The sequence below is a fragment of the Mytilus californianus genome, unplaced genomic scaffold (assembly GCF_021869535.1).
Source record: "Mytilus californianus isolate M0D057914Y unplaced genomic scaffold, xbMytCali1.0.p SCAF_3, whole genome shotgun sequence".
In the NCBI taxonomy this organism is placed as follows: Eukaryota; Metazoa; Mollusca; class Bivalvia; order Mytilida; family Mytilidae; genus Mytilus; species Mytilus californianus.
In genome coordinates, this window is record NW_026262679.1 from 63,360,947 (window position 1) to 63,388,566 (window position 27,620).

Sequence of the window (27,620 nt, forward strand, 5' to 3'; positions counted from 1 at the left end):
AAAACTGGGCCCATAATCAAAAATCTAAATACATGTTTAGATTCAGCATATCAAAGAACCCTAAGAATTCAATTTTTGTTAAAATCAAACTTAGTTTAATTTTGGACCCTTTGGACCTTAATGTAGACCAATTTGAAAATGGAACCAAAAATTAAGAATCTAAATACACGGTTAGATTCGGCATATCAAAGAACCCCAATAATTCAATTTTTTTTGAAATCAAACAAAGTTTAATTTTGGACCCTTTGGACCTCAATGTGGACCAATTTAAAAACGGGGCCCAAAATCCAAAAAACTTAATACACGGTTAGATTCAGCATATTAAAGAACCCCAAGAATTCAAGAATAAAACCCCATTGAAATTGGTCAAGAAATAAGCAATTTATACGAAGTATCTTCTTTTGCACAATACTGTGCAATTAAATATTTCTTGCTATTGCGCAATACTGTACAATTGACAATTTCTTGCTATTGCACAGTATTGTGCTATTGGATATTTCTTGCTATTGCGCAATACTGTGCAATTGAAGATTTCTTGCTATTGCGCAATACTGTGCAATTGAAGATTTCTTGCTATTGTGCAATACTGTGCAATTGAAAATTTCTTGCTATTGCACAATACTTATTATATAATAATTTACACATCCTGTTTGGTGTGTATCTCCTACCATATCATTATTATTTGCTTTTAAATATAAATAACCAACTTAAAATGGAAAATTTTAAAAGAAAAAAAAAGGAAAAAAAGAAAAAAAATGAAAAAAAAAAAATCCCCCCAACCAAATTTTTTGAACCCCCTTATAATTCATCACCCCCAAACTCAATCCCAGCCTTCCCTTTGTGGTATGGTACCTTGCAGTACAATTTCAGAGAGATCCATACACTTGAACACAAGTTATTGTCTGGAAACTAGATAATGTGTTTTTTTGGCCACTTTTTGGCCCCCAATTCCTAAACGTTTCGGGCAATTACCCCCAAACTCAATTCCAGCTTTCCCTTTGTAATATGGAACCTTGTAGTACAATTTCAGAAATATCCAAACACTAACACACACAAGTTATTGTCATGAAACTAGAAAAATGCTTGTTTTTTGCCCCTTTTTTTGCCCCTAATTCCTAAAATTTTGAGGCAATTACCCCCAAAATCAATCCCAGCATTCCCTGTGTGATATGGAACCTTGTGGTACAATTTCAGAGAGATCCATACACTTGAACACAAGTTATTGTCTGGAAACTAGAAAAATGCTTATTTTTGGCCCCTTTTTGGCCCCTTATTCCTCAACGTTTTGGGCAATTACCCCCAAACTCAATTCCAGCTTTCCCTTTGTGATATGGAACCTTGTAGTACAATTTCAGAAAGATCCATACACTTACACACAAGTTATTGTCATGAAACTAGAAAAATGCTTGTTTTTTGCCCCTTTTTTGGCCCCTAATTCCTAATATTTTGAGGCAATTACCCCCAAAATCAATCCTAGCATTCCCTTTGTGATATGGAACCTTTTGGTACAATGTCAGAGAGATCAATACACTAACACACAAGTTATGTCTGGAAGTTACAAAAATGCTTATTTTTGGCCCCTTTTTGGCCCCTAATTCCTTAACTGTTGGTACCATAACCCCCAAAATAAATCCCAACCTTCCTTTTGTGGTATTGAACCTTATGGTAAAATTTCAAAGAGATCCATTCACTTAAACTAAAGTTAGAGTGCGAAAACCAATGTGTCTTCGGACGACGCCGGACGATGACGACAACGACAACGACGACGACGACGCCAACGTCATACCAATATACGACCGCAAAAATTTTTGCGGTCGTATAAAAATTGCTGAATTTTTCGTTTCCATTTTCTAACTTTAGTTTGCCTCAAACAAATATTATGAAACTTATACACAATTAATGCTTATTACCACAAAACACAGATCAAGTTTCAATTTTGGTGTCGTCAATTTTACCATTCTAGAGTTATGCCCCTTTACAAATGGAAAAATTGCTGAATTTTTCTTTCAATTCTCTAACTTTAGTTTGCCTCAACCAAATGTTATGAAACTTGTACACAATGCATATTACCATAAAACACAGATCAAGTTTGAATTTTGGTGGCATCACTTTTACCGTTCTAGAGTTATGCCCCTTTACAAATGGAAAAATTCCTGAAATATTTAACCGGATTTTCGAAGGAAATATCGGTTATTAAAATGGTGATGTACGGCGGGCGGCTGGGCGGATCTAGGGGCGGCTGCCAAACAGTGTCAGCACAATAACATGAAAACGCTTTAACAATTTTTTTTCAAATTTAAATGTGTTGTTTCCTGGGACTTAATGAAGGTCTAGGTCAATTTTCAATATATTAGTATATCTCCGTTGTGAGCTATCGCCATTTTTAATATCCAAAAGTGGAATTTTTAAATATTATACTCTTGTTATCTTTTTTATGACTAAGCATAATGTCTTATCTCACAATAAAAATTGGAGTGACAGATTTATTTGAAAATTATCTATTTCCTAAGTGGTAATGATTATTGCGTAAACCCCTGAGGGTTTACGCAGTATATATTGGACGATGTCCGTAGTCTTTCGGAACACCGAATGTTATTCGGAATACATCTGTTTCTTTCTATGGCCACCTTTCATATACATGCGCAATAGCTAATTATTTGACCTGTTGAATCATTAGCATCTTAAGTTGCTATAGAGATATGTTACATATGATGCGAAATTTATTATGACGCAAGCTACTTTAATAAGCATTTGAATACTTCCTTGCACGCAATTACAAGCTGCTAACATAAACGCGTAGTTATTCTAATTAGAGTCAAACGTTGAAACCAGCTGTGTTTAGATATGAGATAAGATTTCACGTAAACAATGCGATTTATATCCGAAACGAGATTTGTTAAACTAAAATCTATAAAAGAAGTATTACTAGCATTTCACTTAAGATTCCGAGTCTAGGGAAAATGTACATAATGTACGAAGCAGGCTATTTCATAATTTCCATACCTCAACGTCCTTGTGGGACTAACTAAAGGACAATACTGAAATTAAAATGAAGTCTTTCTTGCACTTTATTGAAATTTTACGTCTAGGATAGACCAAGGACGTATATAATCTAAATTGATATACGTCCTTGAATAGTTTTTATTTTCTTTAAAATTGCAATTTTCTTTGTTTAAATATTGCAACGTTATTTCCTTATCAAATGTTTATTAATTAATAGACACCGAGTGATGACAGATGCAGGCAGAGATAAGAAAAAATAATTTCTATTTATAGTTATCTTGGTCAGGGAACAGATTATCTAACTATGTGTTCGGCCTGTAGTAATTAATGCTCTTCAAAATGTTCGTCAAAATAAAAATAAATAATTATTATTTCATAAAGACGATCAGATGATGAATTTTCGGTTTTAATATATTAAGTACGTAAATGTAGAATAGTGTAAGAAGGTTATAATTCAACACAAAAGCTTGGCTCACATTGGACAGCATCCTACCGAGGGCCCCAAAACACTGTTATAAAACAATTTAAACAGGAAAAAACAAACAGATCTAATTTAACTTCAAACCAGAAACAAAAAGCAAATATGAACTGCACCAAAAAAAGACAACCACTAAACAACATGCTTCGGACTTGGGGCATGTGCTTATGAATAAACCTGGTTTAAAAGATTTACATACATACCATAAGACAGTAGTGTAATTTTACCATGTAAAAGACACCCTTTTATTTATATTTAATGAAAAATCGTGTTCAGATAAAAAAAAAAATCGTAAGGGTTCCGCGGAACCCAGTGTCTCGCCTACTTTTGCTGTAAATCGCAGGCTCAACAAAAATGAGGAAAAACATCAATAAAAATGTTCCTCTCAATACTATTTTTTTTTATTTTAAGAAGCTTCTGTCCAAGTTTGGTAAAAATCCAGGATAGTTTATAAATCTAAAAAATTTAACTTCTGACTGTATGTAATGTTAACTGGAAGAAAAACTAAGTCCATTTATAAGTAAAATACAGATAAACAGGTACAACAGTTTAACAAAAAATTTCCTTCTAGATACTAGCTTTTAATCATAAACAACCTTCTGTCCAAGTTTGGTACAAATCCAGGATAGTATAAGAAAGTTATTAAAATAAAAAAAAAACTTTAACCTCGGAGTGAATGTATTGTATCCCAGCAGACAACTAAGTCCATTTATAAGTAAAATACGGAAAAAATGGAATTTCATTTTTACAAAATTTACTTCTGGATACTATCTTATGATCATAAACAAGCTTCTGTCCAAGTTTGGTACAAATCCAGGATAGTTTTAAGAAAGTTATTAGAATTTTAAAAACTTTAACCACAGAGTGAATGTTTTGTTTCCCAGCAGAAAAAACTAAGTCCATTTATAAGTAAAATACGGAAAAATGGAATTTTATTCTTACAAAATTTACTTCTGGATACTATCTTATGATCATAAACAAGCTTCTGTCCAAGTTTGGTACAAATCCAGAATAGTTTAAGAAAGTTATTAAAATTTCAAAAACTTTAACCACAGAGTGAATATTTGTGGACGCCACCGCCGACGACACCGACGGAATGTAGATTTGCTAAATTGACGTTACGCACGTTATTGCGTCAATACCGTGTAATCAACCAGCAAATTAGCAACCACACTAATAAACAGCTTTTCTATAAAATCATAACAGTGAAGTTATATAAATTTTTTATCCATAGACTAGACTAGTAAAAACTATTCCGAAAAAAAAAATACAAACTGTTTTATCATATTTTACAATAGTCTAAAATAAGGACAACATATTGACAAAACGTACAAAATATGCGTGTCAGACGTAACAGACTATACGCATAATAACTTTAGCAGGGGTGTTTGTGTTCTTCAAAACAGTGTTATATCCGCGAAAATTTGAACGAATGATATGCTTTATATATAAAGTATTACAATATTACTGAATATGCGTTCCTGTAACAACCAACGTTATTTTTTGGCAAAAACAAAAAGTGTCCATTATGGTCAGATTTAGGAAAATCTTAAGTTATCAAAATTTATAGGTTTCAAAATGTAAGATTATATGAAATTTCGTTTGTGTAAATTATGCTCACAAAAGTACATATATAGACCATATCAAAATCGAATTTTTGCAGCACTCACACCACATATAAAAAGGCAACGGCTTCTGGCAAATGTCTTGCAAGATGTCCAATGTCGGATTTCGTCGCTTTTTACAAATAAACTGTCATTTGCGACGTTATTATTGAAAATTGAGATTTGGTGCATGCTAAATATTGCTTTTCCGTAATTGTACTTTAACTCTACGAAACAGCTACATACTTTTTGATAATTTGCGTAGTCAAAGCGACTTCGTTTTCAAAGAAATGAAATGTCTTGCAAGTTTGTCCACTGGACGATTTTGATACGTTTTGAACGTTGTAAATTCGGGACGCTATTTATGGTGGATCATCTGTATATATTTCCTCAGATAGAATTTTCTTGATAGTCAGATACTATCAAAAAGACCACAAAGTATAAAAAAAAAATCCGATGGCTGGGGTTGTTCGTTTAGATGAGGTTCTTTAGTTGTGAAAAAATTGTGTATTACGAGAGGATAAAAAATTATCTTTTTCAAATTTTCAAATTTGGGGAGCGTAAAACTGCGATTTTTTTTATTTCTCTGCAATAAGATTCATATGTATAGAACTTGAAAGTAAAAATAAAATTCGACCTGAAGCGTGGCTATATACCTCTCCATAATATACAAGGCTTGTAAACATATGAGATGAATAGAATTAACCTTTTTTCTGAAAATCGTTTCATCTCTTAATCATTAAAGAAAGTACAGTGAATTTTATAAGCAAGACCCGTTTAACTTGTAATTCCCGACAAACATTTTTTAATTAAATCAAAATATATATCTTCTTCTTTTTCGGATCAAAATGGGGAAACATTGCATTTTATTACGTTTTATGTCAATTGGTCTCTGGTAGAGAGTTGTCTCATTGGCACTCATCATACCGTATATCTTTTTTTTCATATAGACTTATATACATTACCCAAATACGATATATTTTGTTGTTTGTTGCTTACGTTACTTTCAGTGGGAAATATTTCATGCATATTCAGTACAACCAAACATTAAGAAGTATCAATATTGATGTGCAAAACAGAAATTGCAAGTGAAATAAAATAAATATCCCCAATATAATCATGATAATCATTAATCGCCGTAAAACGTAAAAAAATGACGTTACCATTTGAGACGCAATATCGTGCGTAACGTCTTTGTCTCGCTTTTTCGACTAAAGTCGAAGGCTCGACAAAAAGGAACACCTTACAACAGTTCATAAATGTGACCTTTAAACAAACTCATATTTAGGTGATGGGTATACTGATCAGTGGTAATTTCAGGCTTGACCATGTTAGTTTTTTTGTTGTTTTCAATTTTGTTTGTTTGTTTATAAGTACAAGGTGTAAGCTGTTTTGTCTAGGCTATAAATATCTTTTTTAATGAATTGGTTTCGGTCATCAAGGTGAAGAGGATACAGTGCGATTCAAATTGTATATATTTACAATAAAACTTGCAGGCCTTTTTTCATGATCCACAATTTGAAATATGAGAAAACATCAAAATAAAAAGGGACATCCGGAAAATATCTTCAAAGCGACTTAAAGGTTTTAAAAGTGTTTGTTTTTAACAAAAGAGGTTTGTCATCTGAAACTTTTAAGAGCATACACAAAGCACAGAACTTAAAATTGCCAATGCTTGTTACCCTAAGCATAAAAAAACCTTGCAGAGCAGGTGTAAGGATCTTAATATTGATCAATATCAAGCCATTGTTCAAATAACCATGAACATATCTCAAATTCCAATAAAAACGGCTATTTTACAGGTTCACGTACTGCATTTCTTCAACACATATAATCATTAATAATTATTGATTAAATTTCTTCACATTTGCATTTGAACTTTAGCCTAAAAACTAACTCTAATTTAAAAACAAAAACCAGCATCTTAGAATGGAACATCAAGTGGGTGACTTAACATGATGTCTTTTGGGAGAGAGGAGAGAAAAAAATATTCCTTTAACAAGAATATTTCACCCCACATTGAACAGTATTTACTTTAAGTAAACAGTCACTGTCAGTTTCTAATTCTTATATAACAAAAATGATATAAAACAATAAATCTTTTTTTTAAACAATTATCTTATATCTAATGCCAAACAAGCATTTGGGTTTACGACTGCATTTCTTTTTTTAAAGAAAGCAACTTGTAAGCTATATTATTAGACATTTTGAAGTTAATGACATTATTAATTATTAATTATATCTGGGTTAAATCTTAGCATATAATATCATTGGAGTGACAGATTTATTTGAAAATTTTCTGTTTCCTGATAAGATCTGTAGGACTGTATATATAAAGTTTGAAATTTACTAGTAGGACTGTATAAATGAAATTTGAAATTTACTGTTCATTATTAGACATTTTGTAGATAATTAAGTCTCCCTAAACCATATATATATTCTTACCCCCACCCCCTTTCAATTTGAGAATGTGCTTTTATCTTGTAAACGGTTGAGATCCCCACCCCTAAACCATATATATTCTTGTATGGGACAATAAAACAAATCAAATGAAATATTTGGGGAGTCCCCGGGTTCACCCCCACCCCCTACTTTTTGAAAACTTGTGAACAGTCAAGATCCGAACCCTGAAACCATATAAATTCTTGTATGTGACAACAAAACAAATCAAATGAAATAAAAGGCGAGTCCCCTGGGGTCACCCCCACCCCCTCCTGTTTGAGAACTTGTAAACGGTCGAGATCCCCACCCCTAAACCATATATATTCTTGTACGGGATAATTACACAAATCAAATGAAATATAGGGGAAGTCCATGGGGGTTACCCCCATCCCCCTTCTTTTTGAAAACTTGTAAACGGTAAAGATCCGCACCCCGAAACCATATATATTCTTGTATGGGACTAAAAAAACAAATCTAATGAAATAAAAGGCGAGTCCCCTGGGGTCACCCCACCCCATCCTGTTTAAGAACTTGTAAACCGTCGAGATCCCCACCCCTTAACCATATACATTCTTGAATGGGACAATAAAACAAATCAAATGATATATAGGGGAAGTCCATGGGGGTCACCCACACACCCCTTCTTTTTGATAACTTGTAAACAGTCGAGATCCCAACCCCTAAACCATATATATTCTTGAATGGGACAATAAAACAAATCAAATGAAATTGATGAGGAGTCCCCTGGGGTCAACCCCACCCCCCTTTTTTTTAAAAACTTGTAAACGGTCAAAATCTCCACCCTGCAACAATATATATTCTTGTATGGGACAATCAAACAAATCAAATGAAATACAAGGCGAGTCCCCTGGGGTCACCCCACCCCCTCCTGTTTAAGAACTTGTAAAGGGTGGAGATCCCCACCCCTAAACCATATATATTCTTGTATGGGACAATAACACAAATCAAATGAAATATAGGGGAAGTCCATTGGGGTCACCCCCACACCCTTTCTTTTTGAAAACTTGTAAACGGTCAAGATCCACACCCTAAAACTATATATATTCTTGTATGGGACGATAAAACAAATCAAATAAAAAATAAAAAGCAAGTCCCCTGGGGTCACCCCCACCCCCTCCTGTTTGAGAACTTGTAAACGGTCGAGATCCCCACCCCCTCCTGTTTGAGAACTTGTAAACGGTCGAGATCCCCACCCCTAAACCATATATATTCTTGTATGCAATAAAACAAATCAAATGAAATATAGGGGAAGTCCATGGCGGTCACCCCCACCCCTTCTTTTTGATAACTTGTAAACGGTCTAGATCCCCACCCCTAAACCATATATATTCTTGAATGGGACAATAAAACAAATCAAATGAAATTAAGGGGAAATCCCCTACCCCCCTTCTTTTTGAAAACTTGTAAGCGGTCAAGATCCCCATGTGGAAACCATATATATTCTTGTATTGGACCATAAAACAAATCTAATGAAATATAAGGCGAGTCCCCTGGGGTCACCCCAACCGCCTCCTGTTTAAGAACTTGTAAACGGTCAAGATCCCTACCCCTAAACCATATATATTCTTGTACAGGACAAAAAAACAAATCATATGAAATAAAGGGAGATTCCCCTGGGGATCACCCCCCCCCCCCCTTTTTGAGAACTTGTAAACGGTAGAGATATCCACCCCTAAACCATATAAATTCCTGTTCGTAATTTCAAGAAGATTTGAATGACATACAGGGTCAATCCATAGGCGTCACTAATGCATATCATAAACCAATTTGTACTGGACATTGCCCAATGTCAAGCGACAATGGGAATGACGAATTATTGGAGCTTTGTTTTGGAGACTTCGTAACAGCATTCTGTTACAATTATTTCTTGTTACTGATAAGTTTTATAGATTTTGAAATAACATTGTATTAATGATAAATAAAATTTTGGATTTTTTTCTTCTTTTCTTTGGTAAATTGTTTGTAGAATTTTGTGGCAAGTTTGTTTGTTATTCTGTAAAAACTAATTTTCTGAATGCTATATATATTTTTTTTTTGATGAAGTAAACTCCTTTAAAAACTAAGCTTATATTGTCTATTAATAAACATATATTTAGATTTCTGATTTTGGGCCCAGTTTTCAAGTTGGTCCAAATTGAGGTCCAAAATTAAACTGTGTTTGATTTCAACATAAATTGAATATATATAGGGTTCTTTGAAATGCTTAATCTAAACCTGTATTTCTTTTCATTATTAATAAGATAATATCACATTGAGGTCCAAAGGGTCCTAAATTACACTTTTGATTAATTTCATCAAAAATTGAATTCTTTGGTTCTTTGATATGCTGATTCTTGCAATGTTTGAGTGTTAAATCATATTTAATTTTAGAGAACTTAGTCATCACTGGTTGTTATTATATTATTGATTATAATTTGAAAAATTGCATCATATCTTATTTTAGAGAACTATTTATCCAGTTTGAGTCATTTTCCTTTGCACAGAAAATAGTATGGATAAAATTAACCTGTGTTTCATTTCAACATAAATTAAATATATATAGGGTTCTTTCAAATGCTGAATCTAAACCTGTATTTAAATATTAGATTTTTGGGCCCAGTTTTCAAGTTGGTCCAAATCAGGGTCCAAAATTAAACTTTGTTTGATTCAACAAAAAAATTATTTATGGGGTTCTTTGAAATGCTGAATCTGACCATGTATTGAGAGATTTTGGATTGTGGGCTCCTTTATCAAATTGGTCCACATTGAGGTCCAAAGGGTCTTAAATTAAACTTTTGTCCGATTTCATCAAAATTGAATTCTTGGGGTTCTTTGATATGCTGATTCTAATATGTACTTAGATTTTTTATATTGGACCATAATAGGTATTTAAATGTCCAATTTCAAGTATTTCAGTTCTTAAACCACATTCATTTTGTGTCACAAACCTATGCTGTGTCAAATATTCAATCACAATCCAAATTCAGAGCTGTTTTAAGCTTAAATGTAGTGTCCATACTTGCTCAACTGTTTCTGACAGCCTCTTGTTGTTTCTGTTCTCTAACTTTAGTTTGCCTCAACCAAATGTTATGAAACTTATGCACAATGCTTATTACCACAAAACTCAGATCAAGTAGAAATTTTGGTAGCGTCACTTCTACAGTTCTTGAGTTATATCCCTTTATAACGTTATATGCAAGCGGGGGGCATCATTTGTGTCCCATGGACACATTCCCCATTTATTTTGTCATATGAAACACTCGGTTTTTATGAGTAATAAGATAACTATATTTGGTTTATGGCTTCCTTACAAGGTCTACATGTCTGTCAGACAGGGTTCACCTGAAGTGGTCCTTGTTTTATGGATCAATGATCAAGGTTAAGTTTATGGGATCAAGGCCTCATCTCCAATACTATTAACAATAGGTCAACTATATTTGGTGAATGGTATGATTGTTAGGTGTACATGTCTGACTGGCAGGTTTCATCTAACCTTGATCTCATTTTCATGGTTCAGTGGACAATGTCTATTTTTTGTGGTTTGGTCTATTTCTAAGAAACTTTAAGCAATAGGGCCACCATATTTTGTGTACGGAATAATTGTAAGGTGCGTGTCTGTCAGGAAGGTTTCAACCTTGACCTCATTTTCATGGTTTTGTCAGTTTATCAGATACTATAAGCAATAGGTCAATTATATTTGGTGTATGAAATGATTGTAAGGTGTACATGTCTGTTTGGCAGGGTTCATATGACCTTGACCTTATTTTCATGGTTCATTGATCAATGTTAAGTTTTTTGTGGTATGGTCTGTTTTCCTGGTACTATTGGCAATAGGTCAATTATATTTGGTGTATCAATGGAATGAATCTAAGGTGTACATGTCTATTTGGCATGGTTCATTTGACCTTGACCTCATTTTCATTTGTTATGATACAACACAATAACCATAGAAGTAAACAATATAAAGTTGGAACTTGCGCTACTTTGTCTAGAAATCATCACCTTTAAGGGGACAACCATTTGATATTCTGGGGGGGGGGGGGGGGGGGGGGGGGGGGGGGGCAGGAGGATTTGTTTTGGATTGGTTATTTATTTTTGTGGACTAAAAGGACATTATTTATTTTCTGCACTGTTGAAGCATGATTTTTCATTTTCATTAAAACAAGGGACTGATTATTTATTTTCACAATTATATTTATACTATTTGAAAACATGCAATTTTAACCGGATTTTCGAAGTAAAAATCGGTTATTGATTTGGGGATGTACGGCGGGTGGGCGGGCGGCTGCCAAACAGTCATTTACATGAAAACGCTTTGAAGAATGTTTTTCAAATTTAGATATGTTGTTTCCTGTGACTAAATGAAGGTCAAGTTCAATTATCATGATTTTAGCTTTTCTCGTTGTTCAGTTATAGCCCTTTCCCAAGAACTCTATTTTTGATGAATTAATCCATTTCTGTACAAAGGGAAATAACTCATTTTTTTAAGAGATTTTTAAAAGACATTGTATTTATGATAAATGACATTTTGGATTTTTTTTTCTTTTCTTTGATAAATTGTTTGAAGAATTTTGTGGTAGGTTTGTTTATAATTCTGTATTAACTAATTTTCTGAATACTATATGTATAATTTTTTTTTTATGAAGTGAACTCCTTTGATTAGATAATAATCTATTTTTATTAAAGGATATATTTCATTACATTACATTGTGTAGAAAAATTTGTTGACTTTGATTGATAAGCTGCAGATCTATATTAGTTTGTGACAAATGAAAGAAAAATATTTGGACCTATTGATTATATTTGATTATAATTTGAAAATAGATATACATTGTGTTACATCATATCTAATTTTAGAGAACTATATTAAATCATATCTAATGTTAGAGTACTATGTTAAACCATATTTCTGTTCAAACTCAAACTTATTCCATGAATCAGTAATGATAACATCAAAATTTCTTTATAACTATTTTTTTTAAGTCATGTGTGTTCTGAAGGTAGATGTCACAGTTGTTATGTGGTATTTTATTTTTTGTTGTGTGTGTTAATGTTTAATTTTTTCATGATCCTGTTTGGGGTTCAGATTTGCAAATATCATTTTCATTATTAATTAGATAATAATCTATTTTAAATATTCAATCACAATCCAAATTCAGAGCTGTTTTAAGCTTAAATTTTGTGTCCATACTTGCTCAACTGTTCAAGGTTCCACCTCTGCAGGAAAATCCGGTTTGCTGTCACTCGACAGCCTCTTGTTAAATTCATCTTTTTATTCTTAAATAAATAATACATGTATAGTCAAGTCATTATGTACCAATTAATCAGAATTAATCATCATCCTCTGGAAGTGAATCTTCTGAATTTCAAACTGCATATATTGCATATGTACAAGGTATTAAAGTTGGGCTTTAACTAGCCTCTTTTAAAAGTAGTGCGAAGGGTTTGGGGGCCGCTGAAGGCCCCAAGAAGCTATAGAAGAAATGATGCAAAATCGTGCATCCCCAGACCCTTTCTTAATCTGAAACGCAAGTTCTGTTTTAATTATTTTTTCGACAATATTTTGGTCTCAAAGCAAAATATATAGATTCAGTGTAAAACTTTTAATTTTTAGGGACAACATTAAAAGACCAATATGTAGGATAAAGCAAAACATGTAATTCACATAGTTAAGTATGTGGCTGCTGTTTTTTTTTTGTTTTTTTTTTGTGTTTCGGCTTGCAGAAAATCTTTTATACCTGTCAATTATGTGTTTTTTTTCAAATTAAGTTAAGAGGGGGCTAATTATCATTGATATAACTATGTCAAGAGAGTTTTTATAACACATTTCAATTACAACTTGATGTAGTTCCTAACTGGGATACCATTTAAAGTAGTTTGTAAAATTAGATAATAAGTCCTTAAATAAAATAAAACTCAAGTTTATAACAAAATGACTAAGTTACAAATGGAATGCAACACTAATAAAATAAAGAAGGGCAATCAAGGAACAAAAGACAAACCCGGGAACAGATAAAACACAAAATGACAAACAATAGACAAACAACACTGAAAACTAAAAATAAATGAGAAACATTGATCCCAAAAAACGGGGGCTACGTCAGAGGGTGAACAGAACTTGCTTCTTGCAAGACACTCGCCGTGAAAACAATTTGATTTGAAGACAAGCTTTTGTTTTTTTTTAAATTTCCTACATGAGGCATTTGCCTCAATGTAGTTACGGCCCTGTATTAAAAGTGAGGTAAATGTTCCTGAGACAATATACCTCAAGTTAAATGAAACCTATTTTCAGACATTTCAAGTACATTAATATTTATACATTGTATTATTAAAAGATTTGGGAAGTTTTTCCCGAAAAAAATATGAAAAAAGACGAATTTTGGAAGAATCTGGTGCCATCTCATACTTTAGAATAGCATTTATGAAATGGCTTACAAGACCTGCCGAGTTATTTATTTTCAATACATTGTAAGTCAGGTTATTTATTTTCAAACTTTCAAACTAACCATTCATTTTTTGTTATTATTAAGGATGAGTTATTTATTTTCAAAATCCTCCTGCCAAGTTAGTAAAAGTTAAATACAATTTTCTATTGGAATGCCTACATAACTAAATTTTACTGCTAGTAAAATTAAGCAAACATTGATTAAAAAAACATTATTTTACAGACACCTGTTGAATGTCTGTGGTCAAATACCAGATTCACTGACTTGTTAAGTTTCCACATAAAATAGTGATGACATCTGAAATAAAATGCTCTGCTGGGCACAGCTTAATACGACCGCAGAGGTCGAATCCTGAACAGTTGGGGCAAGTATTGACACAACATTCAAGCTTGATACAGCTCTGAATTTGGATTGTGATTAAATATTTGACACAGCATAGGTTTCTGACACAGAATGAATGTGGTCTAAGAACTTAAAAATTTTTAATTTACCTATTATGGTCCAATACCCAAAATCTAAATACATGGTTAGATTCAGCATATCAAAGAATCCAAAGAATTCAATTTTTGATAAAATCAAACTAAGTTTAATTTTGGACCCTTTGGACCTTAATGTAGACCAATTTAAAAAACAGGACCCAAAATTAAAAATCTAAATACATGGTTAGATTTGGCATATCAAAGAACCCCAATAATTCAATTTTTGATGAAATCAAACAAAGTTTAATTTTGGACCCCAATTTGGACCAACTTGAAAACTGGGCCCAAAATCAAAAATCTAAATACATGTTTAGATTCAGCATATCAAAGAACCCCATATATTCAATTATTGTTAAAATCAAACTAAGTTTAATTTTGGGCCCTTTGGACCTTAATGTAGACCAATTTGTTTGAAAACTGGACCCAAAATTAAAAATCTAAATACACAGTTAGATTCGGCATAACAAATAAATACATGTGCTCAAAGATTTTACAAATCTAATGCCCATACTGTGCACTTAAAGATTACTTCTTGAAATTTTTCAATATTTGAAACTTGAAAAAAAAATAATATTTGAAGAATAATTCTTTTTAATTTCTGAAATCTGAAATGAGAAAAAATTGACCCCCCACAACTTCTTTTTATTCCCCCCCCCTTTTTCCCCCAAAAAATTCTTTCCCTCAAGATATGGTCATAATCTCAATTCAAATTTCCAATGGAGTTTGCAACCATAATTACCCATTTAAATTTACCATAGTGCTAACTTAATCCATTTTATAATAGAATTTAAAATATGGTGTCAAATCTTTCATATGGATTTTTTTGTAAAAAAAAAGATGCAACATTTGCAGATATTTTTACTAGTCTTCCTTTATAAATATGCATTTCTTTAAACATAATTTAAAAGCAGTGTAAGGGAAGTAAACAAAACGTTGTATTTGGATTACCTCCCTTACACTGTTTTAAATTGTCTTAATTGTTCATTAACCATTTCTTTATAAAAGCAGTGTAAGGGGGGTAATTCAAATGATGTATTTGATTTATCTCCCTTACACTGCTTTAAATTATGTTTTGTACTAAAGTATTTGTCCATTAACCAGGACAACCTTGTTTTTCCCCCTAATTCCTAAACGGTTTGAGCCATAACCCCCCAAAGCAAATCCTAACCATCCCTTTGTGGTATGGAAACTTGTGGTATAATTTCAGAGAGATCCATACACCGTTCCACAAGTTATTGTCTGGATACTAGAAAATGCTTATTTTTGGCCCCTTTTTGGTCCCTAATTCCTTAACTGTTGGTACCATAAGCCCCAAAATCAATCCCAACCTTCCTTTTGTGGTAGTGAACCTTATGGTAAAATTTCATAGAGATCCATTCACTTAAACTAAAGTTAGAGTGCGAAAACCAATGTGTCTTCGGACGACGACAACGAAGCCAACGTCATACCAATATACGACCGCAAAAAAATTTTGCGGTCGTATAAAAATGACTGAAAAACTTATCCTGATTGTTTGAGTCTGGAAATGATGTCATTTGTCAGATAGACATCTGCTTGTTCCAATTAAACTACATACCAAGTGTTGTTGACCTATAACTATCATGTATAATTTCTAAGGAGCTGACCTCTAAAGCACTAAAATTAGGTCCCAGTCACCATACCAATCTATGACAGACCGACAGACATACTGCTTCAACAAATCGACATCAAATTTTGATTTAATCTATAGGATCAGGCCTGATCCTTCCCTGAATTATTCATTCCTTCCCTGTTATCGACCTCTCTTATTTGGAGGGGCCTGAACCCTTTATACAATTGAAACATCTGTTGAATCCTTGGTTTTGATTGGCACCCTCTGGGAGAGAGTAATAATCAACCTCCAGCTCAATTTTATCAAGATAGGTACACAAATCTGAAACATGATGCCTTAAGGAAGATTGTGAGCAAGGTTAGTTTTATTTGACATGTGTTTCCAGGAGAAGATTTTTGAACAATATAAAAATAAGAAGCTGGGGTATGATTGCCAATGAGACAAATATCCACCAGAGACCAAATTACGACCTTCAGCAATGAGCAACTAACATAAGGCCCTTTCAAACAATAAGTTAAACCATTTTAATGAAGAAAACAGCAGTCTGATTTATGTTCAAAACAGAAAACGAAAAACAAATATGATGGACAGCAATTAACTACAACCACTGAATTACATGCATCGTGACTATATAATGAGCAGGCACATACAAAATGTGGAAGGGTTATTCATATTTGTGAGCACTCAACCCTCCACCTAACTTGGGACAGAAGTTTTACAGCACAGTTTAGGAGCAAACTGTAAAAATCAGTTGAAAAAGGATCTACACAAACCACCAAAACTGCAAAAGACACAAAGCACTAATCTAAGTGTACTCAAAGTTACTGAAACCTATTTCAAACTTTAAAGCCGATTACAAATAATTTTAAAATCATATTTCCCATACTAAAACATCAATCAGTACACATCCAATGGATTTCTGTAAAGATGCAAAATATAAGTATCAACAAGATGTAGGACAGAAAGTTTGCAAACAGATGGATTGCAATTACAGAGGACAGAAAAAAGTGCTGACAATAGCTCACATTAGGCCATGTGATCTGAAAACACAACTTCAGCCTGTCATTTAAAAAAGAAAAAAATGTTTTTGACAATATTTTTTATTGTAACAATAGTCTACTGTTTTTTTTTCTTTTTTTCAATTTTAAACAGTACTCAACAAAAACATAGATAAACTTAAATTTATTAGTCAACTGTCAACTAAAGATGATATCAGAATTATTTAAAAGTAACAAAATGAGACGGTGCATCACATTTGTGTGCATTACCAAAACATTGGTGCAACATAACGGGAACAATTAAAGGATTTAATTGATTTAATTTTAATTAGATTGGAAAAGATTAGACCTTGTAGACCAATCAGAATCAAATGTTTTTCATTTGTCTGTAAGAAGAAATTCAGGATATTTTTTAAAGAACCTTCCATACATCGGAGTTTCAGATAAGATACAGTTGTGATTTATTGTGTTAAATTTTATTTTAGGACCTTCTAAACACTCTGTCAGTCAATTTTGCTTCAAACTGGTCTAGTGATTTCAGATGAAAATGTTGGCAGTTAATAAAAGACAATAGTGAATACCAAATGATAGCAAAAGTTAAAAATAAATAGCCCTTTGAGCTACACACAACCATCACACTTACACCATGATAACTTTTTAACAATCTAAACTAACATTGGTTCTCTGCACAATATCCTCATTTTCATTCCATTGAGTTTACTCCCAGGCCTGTAGCAAGGATGCCTCTAAGAGAGTTCATTTGGAATCGTGGCACTGGGACTTTAATAGTCAAACACCAATTTAATAGTTTTTAAGAGTATTTTTGTTTTTAAGTGTTATTTGTTGAAACCAGCCCTGGGTGTGATGCATAAATGAAAGTAATCATATATAAATGTTTGCTGCTTTGATGGAGTTAATGAAACATTCACAGAAGGGGATGTTTTATGTACAATGAACATATTTAAAAAAAAATTATTTTGTATTTGGCGATTTACATTTTAAGAGCATACCTTTAAAGCAAATACATTATGTCCATATGAATATATACACTGTACAAAGAAGAAGGTATGATAAGGTCACTTTTCTGGCCCATTGAATTAGAAAATAAAATAGTATCATAAATCTAACAATTAAAATTCTGCAGATGTTCACAAGCTATTAGTCTGTCTGATATCAGTAATCTTATTTTTAAATTTTGGTCTTACATAAACAACATTTAGATATGAGTCAAAGCCTTACCCAAAAAGATATTTTGCTATAGGACATCTTGTATAGATATGTTGATGTGGGTAATTATCTTTTTTGGGTAATCCTTTGGGTGAAATTTAATTTTGGGACACTTGGTGGCCAAGTGGTCTAAGTAGTTCATCTACAGTGATCAATAGCCTGTCAACACTAAGGTTGTGGATAAGAACCCAGCTGTTGGCAGGTGTGTTTGACTTTTATCTCAATTGACTAGCAATGCCAGTTTTACACTTGAAGGTCTGTGGTTCTCTCCAGGTACTCCTGCTTCTTTCACCTATAAAAACTGGCTGCAATGATATAGCCAAGAGTGCTGAAAGTGATGTTAAACACAGACAATCAATTCAATAAACCAACTATTTCATTCTGTAAAATAATATGCATAAAATTGACATTTTATGTCAAATATGTCTATTTCCACCAGGTTATATCTTCATATATAGTGACAGCAAAAATTACATTTCTGTACTGAAGTGTCCCGATTATATCTTCCTATACTTTTATCAATAAACTGACATAGTTTGGAAAGGATTGAAATTCTTATACTACTGTGGATTCTTATCATTTGTAGATTACCAAATTTTGTGGGTATAGATATACCACAAATTTAGATGGTCAACAAAGTAATAATCTAAAGGTTTATATACAAGTTTGTAAAACCACAAAAACAAATATCCATGAAAATACAATATTCCCTTAATACTCACTGATTTGATTAATAAAGGAGGCATAATTGGTGTTTCCCATATATTTTATGTGAAATATTAAAGTCATGTTGGTTGGTGGCCAGGATCGTCAGAAATAAATTTGAACCTTAACACCATTAGGAATACTAAGACCAATATTAGTTCCAATTTGTGTTATTCCAAAATTCTGGTAATCGCTTCCCGCTTCTGGTATTTTGGAATTTAGCATTTTGAATTCTATGGAATGTAATAAATTGTAGTACATTGTTGTTCATCAAAATGTATAACAGAATGGTTTATTTTAATGTCTGGCAAAAATGAAGTAAATTCCAATGACATTCAGATAAGAAAAGGTATGAAACAAACTGACCTTTAATATGGAGGTCAAAACAAAGATAGTGTTATTCATGAATTTTGGTAAAAAAATTCAGATGGTAGTTTAGCAAATAATGATTAATTTTCCTTTTCCAAATTTTAATTCAAAAACAGTAATTTTGATAAACAATTAGAAATAATGGTAAACTATGTAAATTGATAAAGAAGTGAAAAGTAGTCTCATCACTCTCATGGAATGAAATTATTTACTTATCACCAAGGTAACAGACAAATGTAATAACACTTGTACTTTAACAAAAGTTAAGTTCTATATCATGAAAACAGACATAAATATTGCAGCTGTTTTGAAATGGGAAACTTTACATATCACAAGACTTAAACTATTGATAATAACAAAAATCTTATCCTTTTTCAATTGTGAATTCACAGCAATACCAGGTACTTCCCCTTTCATTGACTCTCCTATACAAACACTAGTTTTATTTAGTATAAATTACTTCCCTTTTGTGAGGTGCTTTCACCTATTTTGACTTCAACCTTCAACTGAGATTTAGTATGAATACCGGTACTTATTTTTTGTAATGTACTTGGGTACATTACTGTAAACAACATTTTGAATTAATTAATGCATGTAGTTTTCAGAGTAATTAAATTTATATAAAAAGTTATGCAAATTTATACACCTGTTAAACAACTGAACAATAAAGTTTTCTTTACAAGGGTGCATATACTTTAGAATACCAGTTATGCTACACAATGAATGATAATTTAAAGATAACAGTAAACATTTCCCCAATCATTGAGTTGACCCTATTAAAACATTTTACCTTTACCATCAATAAAGTGATAAACATCAATTTGTTACAAATATTTCAGAAATGAATTTTTCTTTTTTTTTTTCTTTCTTTGTTTGAATTGCTGGACATTTAAAAAGGAGCAGATATGCAGTTTTAAATTAATACTTTTAATATAATTGGATATTTTCCACAATTCATATCTTTAAAACATTTTATTTTTTTTTTACATAAAATATTCACCTTATAATATTATCCGATACATTAAAAATAATTGACATAATTCTTTAATATGATTATTTTTTATGAAAACAGTGTATTTGACATTAACTTGAATCAGATGATGATTAACTGATTTGAAACACTTCCTTTCAAATCATGAAAAGAAATTTTGTCTATACATAGTAGAAAATGAAACAAAAACAATAACCCCACAGTAATAGCATGTTTTTTTTTTTATAGCAAGAAGATCATTATAAAGCCCTGGCAGTGACGTGACTAAAGTCTTTCTTTACGTAAATACAAAATCTAACCTACAAAATGTTAAATATCCCCCACAAAAGGGAAGTAATTTATGAAAGAGGAAGCATAACAAACCAATGTAAAACATAGCTATCACATTACAAAAAATTTTAATCACAACATTTTTCGAGATGTTCTCTAGTTTCCTGGTCATGACCAAGTTCGAAACTGTGATCACACCGAGGACAATGAGTTAAATTAATATCGTCTACTTTTCTCATAGTAATTTCAAGTGCTAATTCAGTATCACTGTCCACAGAGTTGAAGTCATTTAAATCTGGAACGGTATCTAATAAATTATCTGGGTCTGTATCCGTTTTTTTCACTTTTAATTTTGTGGCTAGATTTGTTCCTTCCTTGTCTGTTTTGTCGTGTTTTGACATGTGTGCAGAATCAGTTTGTATAGCATCGACAACATTGTACATATCATAAACATTTTCTTCCCTTCTTCTCATTGGACCTCTTGCTGCAAGCTGCGACTGAAATTAAATGTACAAAATAGACGTATTTACACTTGTATGCAAATTTGTCCGCCATTACGTAAAATCACACAGGTTCCCGTAAACTTTGACATCATAATTCAAAACATTTGACGTCACAATTAAAAAGTGATTGTTGTCTGACGTCAAAAGGTGATCCGGAGTAGATCTAAGGTCATTCGGAGGCAAAATATAGCTAAATACCAAAAGTGTAAATACGTTTATTTGAAATTCAATAATGACAAAAACCACATTGAACCTTTTTCTTTTCAGGACAAAAAAAATTAGTCAAAGTTTTTATTATTTAAAAAAAATAATCATTAACTTTTCAAGGGCTTATGTGCGAAATGGAACGATATAAAAAGGATTCCTAGTGCTTATGTAGGCATGAACTGTTTATTAAATACCAATTTATAAAGCATATTTGATATATGTATCAGCATATCACACCATTTAATATTGGTTCTATGATCTATTTGGCATGATATGGAAAGTCAACTCTGATTAATATGTATGTAAACATGATCTTTTACTTAGTATATACTAGTGTTGGAATTGACTGGAAAATAAAAGGACAGCATTCTCTGATTTAATTATCAGCTATGATCTTTTCTTTATTAGGGCCTTCTTAAAAAAAATACCTTAGGGGAGGGAACTACTTTCTTCAATTGGGGTACCACCACCAAGAATTGAGTAGAGTTTGTCAACCCCATTCCATCCATCTGGCTAAGGTTAATAAAATTTGTATATCAACATGATCTTTTAAATAATATATACTTTTATTGGCAATTTGTACCTTTTCCCTTTGATCTAACTGCCTAATATTTTTTAGATTATGGACAGGACCTGATACATGAAAAATACTAGGCAATGGTGTGATGTATCAATGCACTGACGTCACACGTTCATGTCTAATAGCGTCAATTTACCACACAACTTCATTCATACAACTAAACAACTATCACACTGTTATGAACGTGAAAAAAAGTTTTACTAACTAAATCATTTTATTCTATATTCTCAAACAAAAACACATATGGCTAAGACAAATTGCCAATATAAAGAATAATGTGGGCTCACTTGATATCATATTCTTGCTAATAAAAGTCAGTATCAAAAACAACAAGCATTCTGTGAGTATTGCCTAGCAATACATAGTCCCCTACTGGTTAAAAATTCATTGTACTGGAGCAAAATTCTAACTTGATCTATAACTTGTCATGGTGTAAACTATATAACAAATATCAAGTCAATATTTTCAAGCATGACGAAAAAAAAGGTAGAAAATTGATTATTTGAGTGAATTTTCTAAGTCCAAGGACCATAACTCTACACAAAATCATCAGACCAGAACAAAATTCAAACTTGATCTGTAACTTGTCACGATAAAACTATTTACCAATAATCAAATCAATATCTTCAAGCATGACAAAAAAAAGTGCGGAAAACTGATTATTTGAGTGAATTTTCTAAGTCCAAGGGCCATAACTCTGCACAAAATTATTAGACCCGACCAAAATTTGAACTTGATCTGTAACTTGTCATGGTAAAACTATATACCAATCATGGATGAACAGACGGACAGACAGACAGACAGACAGACAGAGTTCAAACCTATAGTCCCCTTCGACTTCGTTGTAGGGGACTAAAAATTTGGCATTTTTCTATAGGTGACGGGAATAGGACGGAAAATAATAGGAGGGCTGTCTGAAAAAAAATGCCTGACGGGTCAAAATTCCTTACCACAATCAGAATTTTAACAACTTTTTTTATTGAACATAACAGTACATATAATGAAAATTACACCCCAACCAAGGTTAACAAGAGGCTGTCAAAATGACAGCGAATTCAATCTTATTGCACATATAGTAGTGTCATTTAAATTAATCAGAACATCACTTGTATATACAATCCAAAAGTCTTATTATAATGAAATAAATGATCAAAGACAATCGACCTAAAACTGATCAAGGAATATGATCAGAATATGTTATTAAGAATTTTGACATGCATGCTAGCTTATTTCCAAACATTGTTTCTTAATTTGAATATTACTGAATAATTCAGATATAAAAAGCAATACCTTTAAACTAAAGATTTATCTCCCTTTGATCACTAATAATATTTGGTTATGCTAATAATAAAGTCTATAAAGCCTCTACAGAAATTTCTAGTAATCCATATTTATAATTAATTTCAGTTTCTCAACATTTCATTCACTTTATACCATTTATTATGTTTCTTATTTTTATGGTGTTTATGAGTTAAATAAGCTATGGGTATTAAAAATGTAAGTCCTTGTATTGAGTACTTTAAAAGTGTTGTCCAAAATTCAAATAAATAAATCAACAAAATTTCTTTTTTGTACACAAAAATGCCATGGTATGCAGTAGCAGTATCTAAGAGCATTAATAATAGATTTTTGAAAAGAAGAAAATCAGAATCATAATCATTCCATTTGGTCTGTATACTGTTGGGAAGTAATACTGTTCAAATCAATACCCTTTTTTATTAAAATATATTCATGTACAGATTAAAAAAAGACCAGTACAAAATTTATATCTGACAACTATGTGGTACAGAATCATTTTGAACAACCTGTATCTTAACTTCTGTAAAAAAAAACAGAAATATAGGAATGAGGATCTGCTCATGGTATTTTAAAACATAATAGAATAACAAGTTTTGATCTTGTTCAAAGACACATACATGCATGGAATTATGTTTATTGGATTTTCAAAAGGATTTTAACTTTTAACTTCTAAAAAATTGAGGCCAAATGAATGTCAAATGAATTTACATTATCTGATATTGAAATAGTTTTCAGTATAAACGGGAATCAAATAACAAAAGCAAATGCATTAACATTATTGTAAATGAAAAGTTGTCATTTTCCATAAGTGTTTGTTCATGAACAATAGTAGATGACAGTGAATTTGATGAATCTGTTAACATGTTTTATCAACCATTAGTATAATAATTATATCTTTTGTTATTCCCATAGAGTTAAGTGGATTTTTTTCTGAACTGATTGTTTGTGCATGTTCCACTATATACAACTAAATATATTGTTACTCCTAGAATCACAATTAATAGGGAAAGATTAAATAGGTATCAAACTGAAATTGGACAAATTAAAAATGTTAAAATTCATCAATATTTTTTAACAAATATTCTATGCTGAAATCAGCAAACTATTGTAAAAATAAAAAGTATACACATACATTTAGTAAAAGATGTATACAGATATTGTTTTCTAGTAATCTGCTTTTATTTTGAGTAAACAGTAATATTGGAATTTGGGTTCCATTTGCATTCCATGTTTAAACAATGACGATTTCTTAAGAACTCAAAGGATTGTGAATTAAAAATTAAATATTTTAGAATCAATGATAAATAACATCTCCACTAAGCACGTAGAATTAAGGAGTAAGAGCAAAGTCTGCTTGGAGTCAGAATGTTAAAAATCTGGCTAAACATGTCAGTCTAGTACAAAGCAGGCTTCATAATAATATTGCATTAATATGTTCTCATCCTACACATGCATTTAATTTGCCACTTGAAGTTATACAGTCACCCATCATCATCATCATCATCATCATCATCATCATCGTCATCATAAAATTACGATGCCAAATGGCAGTTTATGGACCATTTGGTCATTTCCAAATAAAATATGAACCTCAGCTTCATTTCAGTTCAAACCCTTTTTGTAAGAATATGCTGAGTCCATCTGCTCTCGTATGGCATGAAATATTTGTTTATTTGGAATCAAATTATGATTTATCTTGCAATTTAAACCAAGCATGCTTTGTTTTGTGATGTATCAAAAACTGATAAATATCTTCTGTGATTTATCTGTGTATTGTTTGGTTGTTGCTTCATTGATGTGTACCCCACATCTTCTTTAATTCAAAGTCCATAGTGGTATAAATTACATTACCAAAAAAGCTACTGACCTCTCTATTATACTGTCCCTGAAGGTTGAAACCTCCATATAATTCAGGTGAGCTAGGGTTTCTTGGTTCAAACAAATTTTGATGAGGTAGTCGTCCATCATCTGGCCTCTACAGAAAATAAAAGTCACCATTTAAACCATAGATCATTTATCTGTTAACCTATTTTTTTTTATAGTGTTAATTTATTTACTTGAAAGTGGTCAATTTAATTTAAATTGTTACAACAGTTCTCTAAAAAATTGTTAGTTGTTGAAATCAAACATGCACACAAGAAACAGCTCAATTCAGGTAACTTTACCTTTATATAATCCACCTAAAATTCCTATTTGAACAGCTTCTATAACAACCTAAATAAAATTTACCACTTGCAAAAAAATGGTTACCACATCAAGGGTTTATTGTGTAAGTTGGCGGATGCCAAGTAATGGCTGTTGGGCCAGGTGAGCTAAAAATGCAATACATGTGTAATAATTAAATTTGCTGGTTTTTGATTTGAATGAAGGCATGATAATTCTTTACCTTTGTTATAAATATATGAAATTCATATGGTTGCCATGACAAGATAGACAACTATTTTTCATGCATCAATAAAAGATATTTGTATGTTAAAAAAAACCCTGTATGCTGCTTCATTTCATAAGTAAGTTTTTTTTTTATTTCCTAAATGATCTATGTTTACTGTTTAAGTTAAATCAATGTGAATAATAAAATAGTTTTATTTTCCTCCTTACACTTTTACCTTTTTTAGGAAAATTCATGAATCAAACTATTCATATTTCTTTATTTAAACACAAGCATGCTAAATATTTATTTTCTTAACAAAATCTATTGAATAAGAATCATCACTGTACCATTCTTTTATACTGAGAGACTTCAGCTTCCAGTTCAGCCACTCTATTTTGCGCCTTCTCTCGATCTTTTCTTTCTGATTCAAAGTCTTCAGTACAGATTTGAATTTGAGCCTTCAATGCACTTATTGTCTCTACATCACTACGTAGGTGGCCATCATCATGTCCTAAATTACCGCATTGAACATCATTTTGCAGTCGCGTCAGTTCAGATGACTTTGCTATGAGTTGTTGATTTCTTTCATCTAGTTCTTCTTGGCACTAAAATATTTTTAAAGTTTTTTTGTCATAATGTATTAAATGACTCTAAATTTCTGCATGCATTGCACATTGTGAATCTTGTTTCTGAGGTATTTTAATTTCCAAAGATGATGTCTTAAATATATCATTGGTTTAATTCTTGGATAGTTAAGACCAGCTAGGAATCAAACCAATGACCTCCTACACAAGAGTCAAGCTTTCAGTGAGATGAACTAGTAAGTCCATATTACTTAGTTACAGTATATCATCTTGAAATATTTCTTTGGTATGAAATATTTTGCCTTGTCTAGGAAATAAATATTATATTACTATTGGTAAAATAATACCAAAATGTCATTAACTTCAGGTCAAAAATAAAATTGAAATTGTTTGATGTTGCCTACCTACCCACCTAAAAAGCAGCCTACCAAAAAAAATTTATGACACAAATCGTTTAAAATTTTTTTTTTAAAAGATTTTTTCCTGCTCTAATGAGTTTTCTTGTGTAAAACATGTAACTTGTTTTTGTTGGTAAAAAAACATAAATCCCTACCTACCTACCCAACCCTACAAGGAATGGGAAATCAACATCAAACAAGGAATTTTTTATGGTGGCCTCAGTTAAAAGAATTCAATAGTAGCATGTGACCTATACAATAACAGAACTGATGCTTCCTCTTTTTACCTGTTTCTTCTCTCGTTCCAATTTTTGTAGGCGTCTGCTAGCATCTTCCAAAGCAGCATTTATTGCCTGAATTCTATCGGGCTGAACATGATTTTGCTCTATTTGTTGCCAGTATCTTTCTTTTTGTGACATATATTCTTGCCATCTCTTGTTCATTTTCACTAACTGAAAATATATAATGAAACTAAAATTTACACCTTATTTAAGTAAGAATCCTTCATTATTTGTTTTATTTCGTCTTGTTTCATAAAAATTTTGTCTCATTTTTGATACATGGCAATAATTTTAGTAAACTTTCAAATTTTCTTTGGCATTTTTAAAATTGTATTAGCCATGTTATAACCCTTTTGTTTTTCTTGATTTAAAAAAAAAAAATCCTTGTCTAGTTTATGTTACTTAAAGTAATGTGAATCAAATATCAGAAAGGCTCTTACATTCAATTTGGAAAATCACTTAGAAAGCAAATTACACAAACCCAGAGACCGGAAACCTAATAAGGTTTTCTTCCAATATGCCTAGTAACTCTAAGTACGGAAATTTATAAAAAGAAGACTTTGAAATATTTTTAGGAAGGGTAATTTTTCCATTTGTTAAGGGGTATAACTCTAGAACGGTAAAAGTGACGCCACCAAAATTCAAACTTGATCTGTATTTAGTGGTAATAAGCATTGTGTATAATTTCATAACATTTGGTTGAGGCAAACTAAAGTTAGAGAATGGAAACCAACTTGGGACGTACATACGTACAGAAGGGCAAGGGTAAAACTTAATGCCCCCTCCGCTACGGC

At 31.8% G+C, this 27,620-nt stretch overlaps 2 protein-coding genes across 2 annotated transcripts in view; both read right to left on the reverse strand.

Moving 5' to 3' along the window:
- Positions 1–27,620, reverse strand: part of LOC127733126 (TNFAIP3-interacting protein 2-like) — a 205,881-nt gene that overhangs the window by 164,610 nt on the left and 13,651 nt on the right. The window contains exons 4-7 of the mRNA XM_052242436.1: positions 26,833–26,997; positions 25,911–26,168; positions 25,060–25,167; positions 15,560–21,100 (exon numbers count right to left, since the gene is read on the reverse strand). Of these exons, the coding sequence (XP_052098396.1) occupies positions 20,732–21,100; positions 25,060–25,167; positions 25,911–26,168; positions 26,833–26,997 (900 nt within the window). The 3' untranslated portion in view covers positions 15,560–20,731. The remainder of the gene's footprint in view (positions 1–15,559; positions 21,101–25,059; positions 25,168–25,910; positions 26,169–26,832; positions 26,998–27,620) is intronic.
- The window catches only part of LOC127733159 (serine/threonine-protein phosphatase 6 regulatory ankyrin repeat subunit B-like), a 298,437-nt gene continuing 271,868 nt past the window's right edge, over positions 1,052–27,620 (reverse strand). Inside the window, exon 6 of the transcript XR_007996808.1 lies at positions 1,052–1,499. The gene's annotated coding sequence lies outside the window, so the exon portion shown is untranslated. The remainder of the gene's footprint in view (positions 1,500–27,620) is intronic.